At 43.2% G+C, this 19,706-nt stretch overlaps 1 protein-coding gene across 1 annotated transcript in view; it reads right to left on the bottom strand.

Annotated features, from left to right (window-relative positions):
• CRTAP (cartilage associated protein) overlaps window positions 1-19,706 on the bottom strand; it is a 34,105-nt gene that overhangs the window by 13,122 nt on the left and 1,277 nt on the right. The window contains exons 2-4 of the mRNA XM_024743515.1: window positions 14,314-14,463; window positions 7,753-7,924; window positions 1,133-1,261 (exon numbers count right to left, since the gene is read on the bottom strand). Of these exons, the coding sequence (XP_024599283.1) occupies window positions 1,133-1,261; window positions 7,753-7,924; window positions 14,314-14,463 (451 nt within the window). The remainder of the gene's footprint in view (window positions 1-1,132; window positions 1,262-7,752; window positions 7,925-14,313; window positions 14,464-19,706) is intronic.

Below are 19,706 nucleotides of genomic sequence, written 5' to 3'. Positions count from 1 at the left end.
CCCTTTTTTAACCTTCAGCAGGCAAGGCTTTCAGTGTGTCCTGGAGAGATGAGATGGGATTAAAAGGTAGGCGGGTTAGGTGGCTGCTGAAGCAGAGGGAACCCAACAAAGAACAGGATGGACACAGCGGGGAAGGGGGGCTGTGGAAGACAAGGTCACCTGGCACTCCTCCAGGACATCCCTGAGTCCCCAAGACCAGCCGCCCCTGAGTTTGAAGGGCAGCCTTGGGGAAGCTAGCCAGACACCTGCCAGCAGACCCAGACATTTCATCAGGAGGGTAGAGTTGTTGCTGGGGTAAATGACCCTAGTAACTTCCCATGCTTGTCACCGACTGCCAAGGTACACGCTGCTCACGCGAGTGGCACCCAGCAATCTTGGCTACAGAGAGAGGGGGAAAGCCAGGAAATTCAGGCTCTGAAGTCTGAACTCCAAGTTCCTTTCTTTCTCCCATGTGTCCCCTTTGTCCACTTGGAAGGTTCTGATTGATAAGCTCCAATTTCAGGCCAAGGCAGGACCAACTGCAATGACATTCTAAGAGTCTGAAAAGTAAAGCCAATGATGTGGAAGAAGGGAAATAATGATATTTTTTTAAAAAAGAGGGGCTTCCCTGGTGGCGCAGTGGTTGAGCGTCCACCTGCCGATCCAGGGGACACGGGTTCGTGCCCCGGTCCGGGAAGATCCCACATGCCGCAGAGCGGCTGGGCCCGTGAGCCATGGCCGCTGAGCCTGCGCGTCCGGAGCCTGTGCTCCGCAACGGAGAGGCCACAACAGTGAGAGGCCCGGGTACCGCAAAAAAAAAAAAAAAAAAAAAAAAAAAGAAAAGGAGAAAGGGACTTGCCTGGCGGTCCATTGGTTAGCACTCTGCGCCTCCACTGCAAGGGGGCATGGGTTTGATCCCTGGTCGGGGAACTAGGATCACGCATGCCACGCAGAGTGGCCGAAACAACAACAGCAACCACCAAAAAAACGGTTATATAGAGTTTGCCATGTGCCAGTGTGTGAATTTCCTAAGCATTCCACGTCTATCAACTCATTTAATCCTCACAACCATCTTAGGAGGTTAGTACTCTCTGCAGATGTGGAAGCTAAGTCTTAGCACCTTGCTCAGATCTCCTAGAAGATGATTACTTACATTTATAATAAGCAAACTGCAAATAATGATACATGGTAGCCACAAATTTCTCGACTGGATATCCTCCTATGACTGGGGTGAGGTTCTCTTCACACTGTATTTTGCATTCCAGAACTTCCACATAATGATCTGAAAGAACACACAAATTTTCAGGCAGTGTATCCATTATTTCCTTAATGCCGCTTCTGCCCCACTGCCCCAAAAGATCAAGGTAAAAATGATAAATGATAAAAGTAAAATATTCACAACACTTATGATAAAGGGTTAAAATCTTTCACGCACAAAGTTTCCTAAAATCAGTAAGAAAAAGACAAATGTCCACTATAAGAATAGCCAAAAGGATGTTAATAGAAATTATAAAAAGGGCTAATAAACACTGTGAAAAGATCTTAACCACATTTGAAATTAAGAAATACAATTCTACCTAAAATAATGTAAGCTATTACATTGGCAAAATGTTTAAAATCTGATGATGTCCAGTGATAGGAAGAGAATAGTGAGACTCATGCTCTCATGTTCTGTTGGTAGGAGCAAAATAGGAACAAATGTTTTGGAGTACAATTTGGTAAAATTTATCAAAGGTTAAAATACACATATTCTCGGTAATTCCCTGGAGGTCCAGTGGTTAGGACTCTGCGCTTCCACTGCAGGGGACACAGGTTCGATCCCTTGTCAGGGAACTAGATCCCATAGGCATGCCGCAACTAAGAGTTCTCATGCCACAACTAAAGATCCCAAGTGCCGCAACTAAGACCTGGTGCAGCCAAATAAATAAATAAAATAAAATAAAATTTTAAAAATACCTAAATACAGTCACATAGAAAGATGTCAAAGACTACATTTCCCAGCCTCCTTTGCAGTTAGGTTGGGGCCATGTGACTAAGTGAGCCATGAAATGTGGACAGTAACAGCTGATGAATACTACTTCTGGGGCTGGTCCCTAACAACCTTCCAGGTGCCCCTTGGCCCCTCCCTTTTCTCCTTTCATTCAGCCAGAAGCGAAAGACTCCAGCATGATGATACACATTTTGCTAGCAAGACTGAAGGAACAGGCACTCTCCCACGTTACTGGTAGGAATGCAAAATGGTACCTTAAAATACCAAATAATTTATGTAAACCTTTATTCTGAACTATCAATCCCACTGATGTTGACTTTGCAAACACACTTTCATACTTAGCAAACAACAACAACCCACTAAAATTCCCCATTGCAGTATTAGATGTAATAGCAAAAGATTGGAACAGCCCAAATATCTATCAGATAGTTGAATAAACTGGAGTACATCACTCCCCCAACCCTCCGTGGAGCACTTGGCAGTAATAAAAAGAATGACACAATCTCTACGCACTAGTTAGGATATATTGTTAAGTGGAAAAAAAGCATAACATAGAATAGTGTTTAACGTATGGTACCTATCCTGTATGAAAGAAGCAGACACAAAAATAAAGGGAAAGTTGGGCTTCCCTGGTGGCGAAGTGGTTGAGAGTCCGCCTGTCGATGCAGGGGACACGGTCCCGGTCCGGGAAGATCCCACGTGCCGCGGAGCGGCTGGGCCCGTAAGCCATGGCCGCTGAGCCTGCGCGTCCAGAGCCTATGCTCCGCAACGGGAGAGGCCACAACAGTGAGAGGCCCGCGTACCGCAAAATAAATAAATAAATAAAGGGAAAGTCGTTTTTTTTTCTTTTTCTTTTTTTTTTTTTGCCTGCATTGCACAGCATGTGGGATCTTAGTTCCCCAATCAGGGATCAAACCCCTGCTCAGTGCAGTGGAAGTGCAAAGTCTTAACCACTGGACCACCAGGGAAATCCCTAGGGAAAGTAGTTTGATATTCACACAACCTTTATAGAAAAAAATGCTTCAGGCAAGAATTTTCAACAGTGTGCTAAATTAGTGGGGGTAGGGTGGGGAGGGGGGCAGAGTTTGATGGACATCAAGTTGTCCTAGTCTGGAAGCACCTGTCCACAAATTATTAATTTAAAAAGGAAAAACAGTAATTATATTGTGGAGAAACTGGAAAGCACCTCAACCAAATGTTTAAAATTTAGCGTCACCACTTCCCTGGTGGTCCAATGGTAAAAAATCCGCCTTCCAATGCAGGGGACGCGGGTTTGATCCCTGGTAGGGGAAGTAAGATCTCATGTGCCGCGGGGCAACTAAGCCCGTGAGCCACAACTACTGAGCTCGTGCACCTCAACGAGAGAGCCCGTGTGCTGCAACTAGATGCTCTAGAGCCCGGGTGCCACAACTAGAGAGGGGAAAACCCTCACGCCACAACTAGAGAGAAGCCCGCGTGCCACAACAAAGAGCCCGCTCCACAAGAAAAGATCCCGCATTCCTCAACGAAGATCCCATGTGCTACAACTAAGACCTGAAGCCACCAAAACAAAAAAGAAATATGACAAATAAATAGGAAATGTGATCCTGGACAAGATCTTGAACCAGGGAAAAAAGTTGCTAGAAAGGACATTATTGTGACAATTGACAAAATTGGAATATGGACTGTAGATTGGATAAAAGTATTGTATTGATGTTGGGACTTCCCTGGCAGTCCAGTGGTTAGGACTCCGAGCTTCCACTGCAGGGTGACCGGGTTCGATCCCTGGTCGGGGAACTAAGATACTCGGATCTTCAACAGCACTGAGGGTCAGTGCCCTTCACAGGCTTAGCTGCCCTGCGGCATGTGGGATCTTATCTCCCTGACCAGGGATCGAACCCGCATCACCTGCAGTGGAAGGTGGATTCTAAACCACTGGACCACCAGGGAAGTCCTGGTGACATTAATTTTTGAGGATTTGGTTAAGGTGCTTTCCAGTGTTCAAGGGTCAACTGTATTTTAAAATAAAACTAAAAAAATCCCTAAATATCTATCTATCTAAGGTATATCAAAGAAACGAATTAAAGAAAGGTTACCTTTGGGGGTGAGTGAGATGAATAGGAGAGATGTGGATGGAAGCAAGACTTCTCTGAGTGTGACTTTTTAAAATAGTTTTCACTCAAACAGATGAATATTCTATATATTCAAAAAAAACTAAACAATAAAAAGGAAAAATCAAGCAAGCCTCCAGATTGAAAACACACTAAAATAAACCTAGATGTATATCCAATTGGTACCACACAGAGAAAAGAACAGATCACAGTAACTGAATATTCTTAGTGGGATATAGTGTAAGGAAGCACAGTCTAATAGAAATACAATGTGAGCCACATATGTAATTGTTAATTTTCTAGTGCAACATTAAAAAAAAAACTAAAAAGAAACAAGTGACATTAATATTAATAACATATTTTTAACCCAGAAATGTCCAAAATATTATCATTTCAACACGTAATCAATATAAAAAATTACTAATGAGATATTCATTATCCTTTTTTTTGTACTAATTCTGCAAAATCCAGTATCTACATTATACTCAGAGCACGTCTCAGATTGGACCAGTCACCATTCAAGTGTTCAGCAGCCACGATCAGCTGGTGGCTACCATGCTGGACGGCACAGATCTAAGGACTAAAAGAACTTCAAAGACATCACAAATGTCACTCAGAAGTTTTATTGTTAATATTTATATTGGTGTGATACATTTGAGACCATATTATGTTCATTGTAAGAAAAGCAAATAAATAAATATTCTACGTTATAGAGATGTAAGATTTTCACTGTAAGAAAAAAGTATACAAATAAAAAGTGAAAGAGGGAATTCCCCGGTGGTTCAGTGGTTAGGACTCCTCACTTTCACTGCTGAGGGCGTGGGTTCAATCCCAGGTCAGGGAACTAAGATTCCCCTAGCCGTGTGGAGGGGTTAAAAAAAAAAAAAAATTGGGCTTAAAAAAAAAAAAATACAGAGGACAGAGAACTACGGGATACAACCAGCAAAATCCAGACTGTGGGAATCTCTATAGGACAAATAACACAGTTTCTGCAATAACAAGGAGAGAAAAAAGAAATGGTGGGAGGATTTATAGATTAAGAGATTTAAAAGATAACCAGGGGCTTCCCTGGTGGCACAGAGGTTAAGAATCCACCTGCCAACGCATGGGAAATGGGTTTGAGCCCTGGACCAGGAAGATCCCACATGCCACGGAGCAACTGAGCCCGTGTGCCACAACTACTGAAGCCTGCATGTCTAGAGCCCAAGCTCCTCAGCAAGAGGAGCCACTGCGATGAGAAGCCCGCGCACTGCAACGAAGAGTAGCCCCCGCTCGCTGCAACTAGAGAAAGCCCACACGAAGCAACGAAGACCCAACACAGCCAAAAATAAATAAATAAATAATTTTTTAAAAATTAAAAAAATAAAAGATAACCAATTTGCTAGAATATGGATGAAGCTTGAGGACATTATGCTAAGTGAAATAGGCCAGTCATAAGAGGACTAATACTGTATGATTCTGCTTATATGAGGTACCCAGAGTAATCAAATTCATAGACACAGAAAGAAAAATGGTGGTTGCTAGGGACTGGGAAGGAGGAAGATGGAGAGTTAGTGTTTAATGGGTACAGAGTTTCAGTTTGGGAAGATGAAAAAGTTCTGGAGATGGATGGTGGTGATGGCTACACGACAATGTGAAAATACTTACTGCCATGGAACTGTACACTTACACACGGTTAAAATAGTAAAGTTTTGTTCAAAATAAAAGTTTAAGAAGATAACCAAATGCAATGTGTGGAACTTATTTTGAACATGATTCAAACCAATAAATTGGGAATTCCCTGGCAGTGGTTAGGACTCCATACTTTCACTGCTGGGGGCCCGGGTTCAATCCCTGGTCGGGTAACTAAGATCCCACAAGTTGCGCAGTGGGGCCAAAAAGAAAACACACAAAAAACCCAACAAATTGTAAATTTAAGGAACACACATTTATGACACATCTGAGATGACTGGGACACTGGATATTTGATGATGAGATCAAGGAACTGTTGTTAAAATTCTTTTAGGTGTGATGGTTCAGTGGTTGAAAAAAAAAAGAGTTCTTATCTTTTGGAGGTACCTACTGAAACATTACAAATGAAGTGATAACAACATCTGGGATTTGCTTCAAAATAACATGAGGTATTTCCCTGGTGGTCCAGTGGTTAAGACTCCGAGCTCCTGATGCAGGTGCACCGGATTCGATCCCTGGTCAGGGAACTAAATCCCGCATGCTGCAGCGAAGATCCCACATGCCACAACTAAGACCTGGCACAGCCAAATAAATAAATAAATAAAATTTTAAAATAATAATATAAGAGGTTAAGTGGGTGGGAATTAGATGACACCCAGTTGACCCTGAGTTGACAATAGTGAAGCTGCATCATGGTGACATGGGGTTTCTTTACACTCTTCTATTCTTAGTATATGTTTGAAATTTTCCACAATAAAAAGGTTTTTGTTAAGAAAAATAAAGGTACTCTGTGGAAAAAGAGATCCATGAGCAAAACAGTGATTAAAAAGCAAAAACAGGGCTTCCCTGGTGGTGCAGTGGTTGAGAATCTGCCTGCCAATGCAGGGGACACAGGTTGGAGCCCTGGTCTGGGAAGATCCCACATGCTGCAGAGCAACTAGGCCCGTGAGCCACAACTACTGAGCCTGCGCATCTGGAGCCTGTGCTCCACAACAAGAGAGGCCGCAATAGTGAGAGGCCCGCACACCACGATGAAGAGTGGCCCCCGCTCACCGCAACTGGAGAAAGCCCTCACACAGAAACGAAGACCCAACACAGCCAAAAATAAATCAATAAATAAAAAACAAAAACGAAAACCATCCTGGATTCAATAACTGTAAAAGAGCTGCCTACCCCAGGGTTTCTGAGAGCCATTAACCATCACAGGGCACAGAGACTCCAAGAGGCAGACGGTGCTCAGGCCAATCTCAGACCTATCTGACCTGGGTCCCCTTCCTGCAAGGTGCAGTTTGAGCATCCGTGTTCCCAAACCACTTAGGGACATCTCTTGGCCATTTCCCATTCTCTGGAGCATTGCTGCCCACTACTGGTTAAGGAGACACCCTAGGGCTATTTATGTGTTTTCAATTGTTTTTCTTTCTTTTTTTTTGGCTGCACCGTGAAGCATGTGGGAATCTTAGTTTCCGGACCAGGGATCGAACCCACGACCCCTGCAGTGGAAGCACAGAGTCTTAACCACTGGACTGCCAGGGAAGTCCTCAATTTTCTTCATTCTTTCCTGTGTTGTCTAGACTTCCTATAATAAGCATGAATTATTTTATAGTCAGAAAATTTTTTTCCCAAAAGTTATCTTAGTGATGACTAATTAGAGGTTCATTATACTCTTCATTTTATCTTGATGTGTGCTGAAAAATTGCCATCATCAAAGTTATCTCCCTAAGGTGAGGCATGAGTTGCTTTGGGGCCCATTTTAATTTTTCCAAAAGCCTGTGGGAATCTGTAATCAAGTAGGGTTGATTAGACAGACCTTCTCTGCTGGCCTGTATCTAGACACCATACTCACTGTTTCTCCAGAAGCTCCCGCCAAACCAGAGGCTGATCCATACATATGTCAGCCACCCCAGTTACCCTTTCTTATTTAAGCTCAAAAGTTCCTCAGAGGCCACTCAAGTACCTAGAAGGCATGTAGAACCCACAGGGGCAGCTATGCCATTTATGTCGAGGACACAACCCACCACTAACCTGCTATGGAAAGATAGAAATCCTTGAAGTCCTTGATCTCCCGGGAGCCCTCACAGGCAGCAAGACACTCATAAAAGGCCTTGAAGAAGTCAGGAAGGGCCAGCTCCATGTCCGTGATGCATGTCCTCCAGTTCTCACCGTTGTACCCCCGCACGGCTCGGATGAACAGGCTCTGGAATCATCAGAAAGTCTACAAATAATAAATGATGGAGAGGATGTGGAGAAAAGGGAATCCTCCTACACTGTCGGTGGGAATGTAAATTTGTACAGCCACTATGGAGAACCGTAATGACGGTCCTCAAAAAACTAAAACTAGAGCTACCATATGACCCAGCAACCCCATTCCTGGGCATATATCCAGAGAAAACTCTAAATTCAAAAAGATACATGCATCCCTATGTTCATAGCAGCACTATTTACAATAGCCAAGACATGGAAGCAACCTAAGTGTCCATCAACAGGTTGCATGGATAAAGAAGATGGAATATTACTCAGCCATAAAAAAGAGTGAAATAATGCCATTTGCAGCAACATAGATGGACCTAGAGATGATCATACTAAGTGAAGTAAGCCAGACAGAGAAAGACAAATACCATATGATATCACTTATATGTAGAATCTAAAAAATGATGCAAATGAACTTGTATACAAAACAGAAATAGGCTCACAAAGTAGGAAAACAAACTTATGGTTATCAAAGGGGAAAGGGGTAGGGGAGGGATAAACTGGGAATTTGGGATTAACAGATACACACTACTATATATAAAATAGGTAAACAACAAGGACCTACTGCATAGCACAGGGAACTATATTCAATAGCTTGTAATAACCTATAATAGAAAAGAATCTGAAAAATAATACATATATATATATTCTATGTATAACTGAATCACTCTGCTATACACCTGAAACACTGTACATCCACTATACTTCAATTAAAAAAACACAAAAACAAACAAACAAATAAAAAGCAGGCTCTGGAAAGCAGAGAGAAGCCAAGGAAGGTCCAGACATGAAGGGAGAGAGATCTGTCCTCCTGAAAGGAATCAGACCATCATCAAGCCCTACTCTCATTAGCTCTGGAGAAACCATGCTCACTCTTAATTATAAATAGGAAACCAATCAGTAACTTACCTATATCTAGATTTTTCTACCCTGTTCACAGTGGTACACTTATTTTATTTAATTCAAAAACTAGCAGGCACAATCCACCAGAGGGCAGCCAGCAGAAGGAAGAACTACAATCCTGCAGCCTGCAGAACGAAAACCACATTCATTCACAGAAGGACAGACAAAATGAAAAGGCAGAGGGCTGTGTACCAGATGAAGGAACAAGATAAAACCTCAGAAAAACAATTAAATGAAGTGGAGATAGGCAACATTCCAGAAAAAGAATTCAGAATAATAATAGTGAAGATGACCCAGGACCTCGGAAAAGGAATGGAGACAAAGATCAAGATGTCATAAATGTTTAACAAAAACCTAGAAGAATTAAAGAACAAACAAACAGAGATGAACAATACAATAACTGAAATGAAAAATACACCAGAAGGAATCAATAGCGGAATAACTGAGGCAGAAGAATGGATAAGTGACCTAGAAGACAGAATGGTGGAATTCACTGCTGCGGAACAGAATAAAGAAAAAAGAATGAAAAGAAATGAAGACAGCCTAAGAGACCTCTGGGACAACATTAAACGCAACAACATTCACATTATAGGGATCCCAGAAGGAGAAGAGAGAGAGAAAGGACCTGAGAAAATGTTTGAAGAGATTATAGTCGAAAACTTCCCTAACATGGGAAAGGAAATAGCCACCCAAGTCCAGGAAGCGCAGAGTCCCAGGCAGGATAAACCCAGGGAGAAACACACCAAGACACATAGCAACAAAATTTACAAAGAAAAATTATTAAAGGTAGCAAGTGAAAATGACAAATAACATTCAAGGAAACTCCCATAAGGTTAACAGCTGATTTCTCAGCAGAAACTCTACAAGCCAGAAGGGAGTGACACGATACATTTAAAGTGATGAAAGGGAAGAACCTACAACCAAGATTACTCTACCCAGCAAGGATCTCATTCAGATTCGATGGAAAAATCAGAAGTTTTACAGACAAGTGAAAGCTAAGAGAATTCAGCACCACCAAACCAGCTCTACAACAAATGCTAAAGGAACTTCTCTAAGTGGGAAACACAAGAGAAGAAAAGGCCCTATGAAAACAAACCCAAAACAATTAAGAAAATGGTAATAGGAACATACATATTGATAATTACCTTAAATGTGACTGGATTAAATGCTCCAATCAAAAGACAAAGGCTTGCTGAATGGATACAAAAACAAGACCCATATATATGCTGTCTATAAGAGACCCACTTCAGACCTAAGGACACATACAGACTGAAAGTGAGGGGATGGAAAAAGATATTCCATGCAACTGGAAGTCAAAAGAAAGCTGGAGTAGCAATACTCATATCAGATAAAATAGACTTTAAAATAAAGAATGTTACAAGAGACAAGGAAGGACACTACATAATGATCAAGGGATCAATCCAAGAAGAAGATATAACAATTATAAATATAAGATATAACAATTATAAATATATATGCACCCAACATAGGAGCACCTCAACACATAAGGCAAATGCTAACAGCTATAAAAGAGGAAATCAACAGTAACACAATAATTGTTGGGGACTTTAACACCTCACTTACACAAGTGGGCAGATCATCCAGAGAGAAAATTAATAAGGAAACACAAGCTTTAAATGACACAATAGACCAGATAGATTTTTTTTTTTGATACTTATAGGACATTCCATCCAAAAACAGCAGATTACACTTTCTTCTCAAGTGCACATGGGACATTCTCCAGGATAGATCACATCTTGGGTCACACATCAAGCCTCAGTAAATTTAAGAAAATTGAAATCATATCAAGGATCTTTTCCAACCACAATGCTATGAGATTAGAAAAAATTACAGGGGAAAAAATGTAAAAAACACAAACACGTGGAGGCTAAACAGTATGTTACTAAATAACCAAGAGATCACTGAAGAAATCAAAGAGGAAATCAAAAAATACCTAGAGACAAATGACAACGAAAACACAACGATCTAAAACCTATGGAATGTTTCTAGCAATACAATCCTACCTTAAGAAGCATGAAAAATCTCAAATAAACAATCTAACCTTATACCTAAAGGAACTAGAGAAAGAAGAACAAACAAAACCCAAAGTTAGCTGAAGGAAGGAAATCATAAAGATCAGAGCAGAAATAAATGAAATAGAAACAAAGAAAACAATAGCAAAGATCAATAAAACTAAAAGGTGATTCTTTGAGAAGATAAATGAGATTGATAAACCTTTAGCCAGACTCATCAAGAAAAAGAGGGAGAGGACTCAAATCAATAAAATTAGAAATGAAACAGGAGAAGTTACTCAATCACAAGTAATGAAATTGAAATTGTGATTAAAACTCTTCAAACAAACAAAAGTCCAGGACCAGGTGGCTTCACAGGTGAATTCTATCAAACATTTAGAGAAGAGCTAACACCTCATCCTTCTCAAACTCTTCCAAAATATTGCAGAGGAAAGAACACTCCCAAACTCATTTTACAAACTGAAGAATAAAAACCATATGATCATCTCAATAGATGCAGAAAAAGCTTTTGACAAAATTCAACACCCATTTATGATAAAAACTCTCCAGAAAGTGGGCATAGAGGGAACCTACCTCAACATAATAAAGGCCATATACGACAAACCCACAGCAAACATCACTCAATGGTGAAAAACTGAAAGCATTTCCTCTAAGATTAGGAACAAGACAAGATGTCCACTCTCGCCACTATTATTCAACATTGTTTTGGAAGTCCTAGCCATGGCAATCAGAGAAGAAAAAGAAATAAAAGGAATACGAAGTGGAAAAGAAGAAGTAAAACTGTCACTCTTTGCAGATGACATGATACTATACATAGAGAATCCTAAAGATGCCACCAGAAAACTACTAGAGCTAATCAATGAATCTGGTAAAGTTGCAGGATACAAAATTAATGCACAGAAGTCTCTTGCATACCTATACACTAATGATGAAAAATCAGAAAGAGAAACTAAGGAAACAATCCCATTCACCACTGCAATAAAAAGAATAAAATACCTAGGAATAAACCTACCTAAAGAGGTAAAACACCTGTACTCAGAAAACTATAAGACACTGATGAAAGAAAGCAAAGACGACACAAACTGATGGAGAGATATACCATGTTCTCTCTTTCGTTCAGATTATTTTCAAATCACTGTTTAGTATTGTGTGTCTTATCTTAATTAAAAAAAAAAGTAACAGGCACTTGATAATAAAATCAAGTTTGAATAAAGGAAAAAGAGAAAACTCTAGTGACAGAAACCAGAGCAGTGGCTGCCAGGAGTCGGGGGTAGGGCAAAGCCTGGACTGCACAGGGTTATGAGGGAACTTTTTAGGGGAGAAGAAAGTATTCTACATCATGATTGTGGTGGTACCTTTGACAAAACTCATCGAATTACACACTTAAAATTAGTAAATAAGTTTTACATCAATTCAAGGAAAAGATAAAGCTTAAGCAAGTGTCAGATACCCCTCCCCCTAACAGTGAAGTATGAACTAGGAGTGCCACACATCAGTACAAGTTCCTGGAGAGGGCAGCCGCGTGCCAGATAGTGGAAATGTCAAGGAATTTCTGCTAACTGTTGCCTGGAGCAGGTAAAAGAAATAATTAGGGCTGAGGAAGCAGCCTGGTTTCACAAGAAATAAGTGGAGATCTTGGATGCATGCGGAAACCTGCCAAATTGGAGGGGCCAAGACAGGTCTTGAAATACGCATGGGGCTCTCCATTTGTAGTTTTGTTTTCAGTTGCTCTGGTATGGGGGTATTTGAGGGTCACCCCTGGGACCTGAAATTTTCACCCAACTAAAGGCCTCAGGTTAAGAAGGTGGGTCTCCTTATACCTCCTGGGCAGGCAGCATCTCCTGGAAACAAGACAGGCAGAGAGCTGAAGGGGCTTTGTCTGGAGATTGGGTACAAGAGCAGCAACACCAGGCCGCTGGCTCTGCAGAAATGGCAGCGTGGCAGCAGCAAGAAAGCCCTGCAGAGAGAGGAAGCCCCTGGGCACGGTGGGGATGGTGGGGAGGGGGCAGCCCGCCACACCCAGCAGGACTCCAAAGAGGGCAAGAAGGGTGCAGCTGCTTGCAGTAAAGCACAGTGCATTCTGCTCCCCAAACCCTACCCCAAAAATGACAGGAAAGAAAGTAAAAAGACTTCAGTCCTTTTATGGGAGAACTGGAAAGGAGCAAGCAGCAGACAAGAGATTTCAACAGCTTTTGGAAAGACAAAAAACCAAATTATCAGAGAGGAGGGACCTCAGAGCAGGTGAGCTACACACTCGTAGGCACCTGCAGGCACCAGGGACCACGGAGGCTGGCACAAGGCATGGGAAAGAAAGCAGGGCTGAAAGTCTGAAAGAGCTGTTGGAACCCTGGGTTCGCCCACCAGTGCCCACCTGCTCACCTAAGGTCCACACCTCCCAAAGCCACTCCTTGCCAGAGATTGGTGGTCTATTCTAGAGACTCTACCCATAAAGGCTGAGGGGCCAGGGAGCAGGCATAGCAGAGCTGAGTCGAGGCATGGGCTGAAAACCAGGAAGCAGGTAAGGTCTCAGACTCAGCTGTGAGACCCCCATCCCTCTCCCGAGACTGGCTCTCAGACACCAGTAGAGAAGCATGGACACCCCACCAGCCCTGCATGAGGCTGGAGAATCCTTCCCTAGAAAACTGAAGGGCTCCAGGAAAGAGACTTCGCCCACTATGTTTGAGGGTCACCACCAGTGAAAAAGTGAGCTTGAGATCTGGTCCCACGATAGGAAACCCTGGAGTCAGACCTTAGGATCTAACGGCTCCCATGGGTACTTTCAACACATCCCAGGTTTTCAACCCTGCCCACCCTCCACTAGTACCCACACCCCCAGAGCCTGAGCTCCACAGGGCCGGACAACAGTAAGTGCTCAAAGGGCTCAGATTCTTCCTCTTCTTATTATCCTCATTCATTCTCATCAGAATTCCGCTCTGCAGATGCAGACTTAAGTAGCCTCCAATCTGTCAAGTCAGTCCTCCTAGCGCCTCTATTTCCTTTCCAACTTAAGATATAAAGTTGTGTGTGTGTATTAATATATATGTTTCCTAGCTTCATCAGAAATGGAGAATTATATTTCTGTTTCTCCTATTCTTGGTCATTTTCAGATGATTTCCAAGACACGTCTTTATTCTACCATCTTATTCTACCATCACATGACCATATTTCTAAAATGTAGCATTTAAAAAGAAAGTGGCTTTAAAATCATCATGGAAAGTAAAACTGCATTCTTAAATGGATCAACTAGGTGTTAAAAAGGCAATCATTTCTATTGTCATAATATTCACTAAATGTCATCAAAAATCACTAGCAGTCCTTTGATGTCAATAGATGTTCACTGAGATACGCTTCTTTGACAGCTCGCATTGCAAATAACCACTGTGTAAAAATGCAACTATACCTCATACAACTTGGTTTCCAAGTCTTTAATGTAGTCCTCAGCATCGGGCAGGCTCTTATAATAAGCCATGTTTCTCTTCATCATTTCATCATCAGGATGCTTCAGTAGAAAGGTGTGAGCAGCTGCGATGGCTTTTGGAAGATTATTTGCCTAAAGTACAAAGAAGAAAGAGAAAAGCTACTCAATGGGTGGTGAGCGTGAACGTCTGTTCAGTCCTTCGGCAACTTTGTGTTTCTACACAATGTTGGAAGCTAAGGGTTCAGTGATTTCCAAGACCCAGCAAGACCTGGTCCAGCCACTCTGGAAGAGTGTTCATTCGCTGCAGGTGAGTAGATGGCCTTCGTGTGCCTGTCCCGATCTACACCCTGCAGTCTCCACCTTACCCTGCCCTGCCCAGGAGGCTGGTGTACAGGCTGTCACAGCGGACTCCCTTGCCCCCTAGCTTCCAGTGGGTTCATCAATGAGGAGCTCCAACAGGAACCCAACAGGAGACTGAAGGAAGGGAAGAGAATAAGCCTGGGCTGTTAGTGTCCTGGTTCCCTCCCTGCAAGGTCACTCCCTTGACTGAAGGTCACAGCCCCTCTCAAAGGGGGCCTCTCCTTCCGGTATCTCTCCTTCTGGCTTCCAGCAATTGGTATCTCCCTTGCCCCTTCTGGCCTGGGTGGGGGAGTGTCACACCTCACTATCACTAGCCCTTGTAAATACCTGCTTTATTAAAAGTTCCTCCAACTACCCAGTATGACTATATCACATCTTTTCTGCCAGAACCTTGACAGATGTATCAATACTTTCCAGAGTCTCTCACAGAATCTCGGCTTCACTGTTCTCAGTGATTCCCACCACCTCCTCACTTACTCATCCATTCACTCAGCAAATATTTGTTGCAAGCCTCCTACACGCCAGGCACTGTTCTAGGAAATGGGTCTGTAACAATGAGCAAAACAGGGAAAGAATCCCTGCCTTTACGTACTGGACATGCAGGTGAGCCCTCCCTATTTCCGTAACCTTGATCAAGAGCCTCTTTTTTTTTTTTTGGTGGGGGGACATGCCTCCTTATGACCTGTTTATTTCAAGTAACTCACCCAACCTGTACCAAATGGATTCATTTCCTCTCTCTCTTCTCTATCTCTATATACAGATACACACCCACACATCATATACATGGGTCTACAGGTGAATACTTGCAGATAGACATGTTGACATGTAACTTTACTATTTCATGGATATATGTGTACTAATATATTTTATACACTATATAATATATAATGTAATATATGTAATACATTATAATTAAAATGTATATAATTATTTTTGTAAATAAGTTCATTTGTATCTTTTTTCTTAGATTCTGCATATAAGTGATATCATATGATATTTCTCTGTCTGACTTACTTCACTCAGTATGACAGTCTCTAGCAACTCCATGTTGCTGCAAATGGCATTTCATTCTTTTTTATGGCTGAGTAATATTGCATTGTATATATGTTCCACATCTTCTTTATCCATTCATCTGTAGATGGACATTTAGGTTGCTTCCATGTCACAGCTATTGTAAACAATGCTGCAATGAACATTGAGGTGCATGCATCCTTTCAGACCGTGTTTTTCTCCAGATACATGCCCAGGAGTGGGTTTGTTGGGTCATATGGTAGCTCTATTTTTGTTTTTTTAAGGAACCTCTGTACTGTTCTCCACAGTGGCTGTACCAATTTACACTCCCACTAACAGTATAGGAGGGCTCCCTTCTCTCCACACCCTCTCCAGCATTTATTGTTTGTGAATTTTTTGATGATAGCATCTTTTGTGCCATCCCGTGTTCTGTCTCCCTGCTTTTCACACCTCTTTGTGGTCTCAGCTAATGTGTCTGTCTCCCCCTCCAGACTCTGAGCCCTGAAGGACCCAGCAGTGTCATTCATGTCTGCACTCCTGGTACCTGGCACAGTTCCTGCGACAAAGCAGGACTTGGTAAGTACCAGTGATTTGGATGTAACATCACCACTGCATAATATTTTCATGAAATTAATTCATGTTTCCCTCTATTTTCCCCTCTCTCTCTTCTCCCCACTAGGTGGTGGTCAGCTGATTCTGAGTTTCACTGCCTCATGGGAGGTAGCTGTCTGGTCAGGACACAGAAACATGACAAAAGCCCCTGTACCCTTGAGAGAACTTGGCAAGTATGGGAAGAGGAGTAAAATGGGAGAGGGAGCTGCAGGAAGAAGCTGACTGGCCTGGAAGAAGAAGAGGGAGGAAGGGGAACCCTCTAGGCCAGAAGAACGTCCCCCTTGGGGTCTGCAGGGGCAGCAAGGTCTGTGGCCCTTGACCTTCAGGTTTGGCACCGGCAGGCGGAGCCCAGGAGAGCAGAAGTCCTTAGAGAGGAATGGGATGTTCTGGGGGCGGGAGGCTCAAGGAGGCCCTCGGTGGGCAGCCGAGGATAGGGACATCTCCCTGTGTGGACATGCGAGCAGCAAACAGAGGACCCCCCGCGATGTCCTGACTCCTCGGTGCCCTGGAATCACAGCACAACCTGGTGGGGGCGAGGGGAGGCCCCCGGATCTCGTGCACAGGGACTCCTTCAGCCAATCCAGAGGGACATTCTGGGGCAAGAATTAGGGAATTCAGTTTGGAGAGAGAAAAATAAAGGGATACTTGGCACACTCTGGATTTCTGAGAATCAAAGGATAGCACATACCTGTGCAAAATTGCCCCAGCATGGGAGCCCAGTCATTTGGAGACAATGGCAGTGGCCGCCCTGGAGGAGTGATGGGTGGTGATAACGACAGACTCCCAGAAGCCAGTGTTGATATTTGCGGAATGCCAGCTAGTGACCTGGAGTGCGACTGCCTTTTTTTTTTTTTTGGCTCTGCTGCCGGCTGCTTGTGGGATCTTAGCTCATGGACCAGGGATGGAACTCTGGGCTGGGGCGGGGGCGGAAGGGGGATGGGGAAGCACAGAGTCCTAACCACTGGACCACAAGAGAATTCCCAGAACTGCCTTTGAAAGAGTTCTACAGACAGCTTTATACTCCTGGCTGGAAAAAGGCCAGTCTGGCAGCCAGAAGGAAGGGAAGAGTATGAATGCAGCCCTTTTTAAAGCATGTGCCGATGAAATTAGATTCTCTGATTCTCAGAAGAGCACTTAGAAAGAGTGGCACAGAGTGGGATTTTTAAGGCCTCTCACTCAGGACCTGAGTTTTACAAAATGGAATCCCTTCCTGAAGGATGATTTTATTCATTTTTAACTCCAGCTCTGTCAGCTGGAGCATGGAGCCACATCTTGACAGCTAAACCTCTGACAGCCCCCAGGCAGGTTTTAGAGAAGGAGTGGGTGGGGGAACCTACCCTGCCATGGGTTCCTGAGAGACAGCCACCTGCATGAGAGGCTCCCAGTCACCTGCCAAACCAGCCACCCCTCAACCAGGGAAGGACAGAGTCCAGGTCCAGGCAAAGAGGGGGTAAGCATGCCTGCGAGGCAGCCAGCTCTGTCAGCTCAGAGTTCAACAGTAATCAAGGATTTGATAAAGCGCTGGGGCCCACCTGTTCCTCGGCCTGTGGGGAAGATGAGCATTTCATGGAGATGGCGGCCACAGAGAGAACCCACAGCTCATGACATGAACCTAAGTCAGGCTTGGGGCATGAAACCTACCGTGGTTTCAGATCCTGCTAGAGCAGGAAGCACCATCCATCTCCAGTACCTGTCGCCAGCTGTCAGGTGCCAGGTAGAATGAATATGCCTGTCACCAATTATTTCCTCTCTACCCAGAAACAGAGTTTGAAAATATAAACTCCATTAAGGAAAAAAAAAAAATCAGCCATACAATATCATCACCCCCAAATCACTTTTTCAGTGATTTTCAGTTGAAGCAATTAAGTGAAAGTTCTGGTTTATTTATAAAATTCTAAACTTCTCCCTGCCCTGTAAGTGATCTCAAAATACTAAGACAGATGGTATTATACTGACTTTTGTTTTTTGGCTGCACCCCACAGCTTGCAGGATCCTAGTTCCCTGACCTGGGATCAAACCCATGCCCCCTGCCGTGAAGTGCAGAGCCTTAACCACTGGACCGCCAGGGAATTCCCTATACTGACTTATAAGTAAGTGATTGTTACAAGACCTACAAAGGGTTTTGAGAGAAGCTATGAACTTCCTAACCTTTGAGGATGTCAGGATGGAGGAAACCCCTGCCTTCCGGTCACATTGTAGCACTGCAGTCCCCTCCTCCCTGCAGCACTTGTTTCAAAGTCATCTGTATATTAGAGAAATCAGAGCTTCCACTATTCTCCAGGTTTAAAAATAAAACATTTTCCCCTCGATTATGTGACTCAAAATTGGCTCAGACTGTATTTGCCAAAAGTTCTACAAAAAAGAGAGAGGATTAAAACGAGTCCTTTTTAGCGTAAAAAATACTGCTTGTATGAGTCAGCCATTATTTCTGCATTTCATACATTCTGGAAATGTATTAATCTTATCCCCGTTCTATTTTAAAATTGTCTTTTTATTGCCAGGACAAACATTCACAAATCTGATACTTATATAAAGCTGTAATCAGGCATAGAAATAACCCAGCTTTTCTCCTATTTAGGGTTTCTGCTATTTTATGGCTCATATGAATGCAACAGACACGCAGCTCCGTTTCAGGGAAATATGAAAAACAGATCTTGCAGCCCAAAGACTGAAAGCAAAGTTTAAAAACTCATTTTCGGTTCGAGAAAGTAGAAACTAGACTTTGAGAGGGCTCTATTGGCAAAACCCGGTGAAGATCCACCAAGCTAAAACCTGTTTATCCAGTAACAGGGAATTCGGCCCCTCTTAAAACTTGTGGGTCCCCAGAGTAAGGACTTAAAGGACAGAGACTGCAATTTGTGGCTATTTTTAGCCAGCAATCACAGGCAGAATGTAAGCAGCCACAAAAAGGAGGAAGACAACTGTGTTACATTCTAGATGAAAGACAGCCAGCCCAGAGCGCCAGCCCTGATGAATCACAGCGCTCAGCTGCTTCTCCTCCAGGCAGGGAAGTGTCCTTCCAAGGAGCCCTGCCCTTTCCTGGCCTTAATTTCCTCTTTAAAAGGGACCGGCCGGCTCCGCAGGTCCTCTTCCGCCCTATTACTGAAAGGCACCACTCACTTGAGAAATGGGATTTTAACCGTATATACCAAAAAAGGAGTCTGTCTTCAAATAACACTGTGCTAGGCGTTCTATGTATGTTCTCCGCCTCAGAACAACCCTTCAAGAAAAGTATTTTCATCTCTATTGAAGATGAAGAATAGGGGGAACAGGATTTGAAGGCGTCCTTTGGCAGCGCGGGGTGGGAAAGAACTAAGTCAAGAAAGAGCGTTGGGACGCGGCCCAGGACCGAGGGACAGAGCCTGGGCCTCAGGGGCAGGGCCTAGGCTTGG

The sequence above is a fragment of the Neophocaena asiaeorientalis genome, unplaced genomic scaffold (genome assembly GCF_003031525.2).
Source record: "Neophocaena asiaeorientalis asiaeorientalis breed wild unplaced genomic scaffold, Neophocaena_asiaeorientalis_V1.1 scaffold332, whole genome shotgun sequence".
Classification (NCBI taxonomy): Eukaryota; Metazoa; Chordata; class Mammalia; order Artiodactyla; family Phocoenidae; genus Neophocaena; species Neophocaena asiaeorientalis.
Note: the sequence above shows the minus strand (reverse complement) of the source record. Positions and strands in the feature narration are given on the sequence as shown.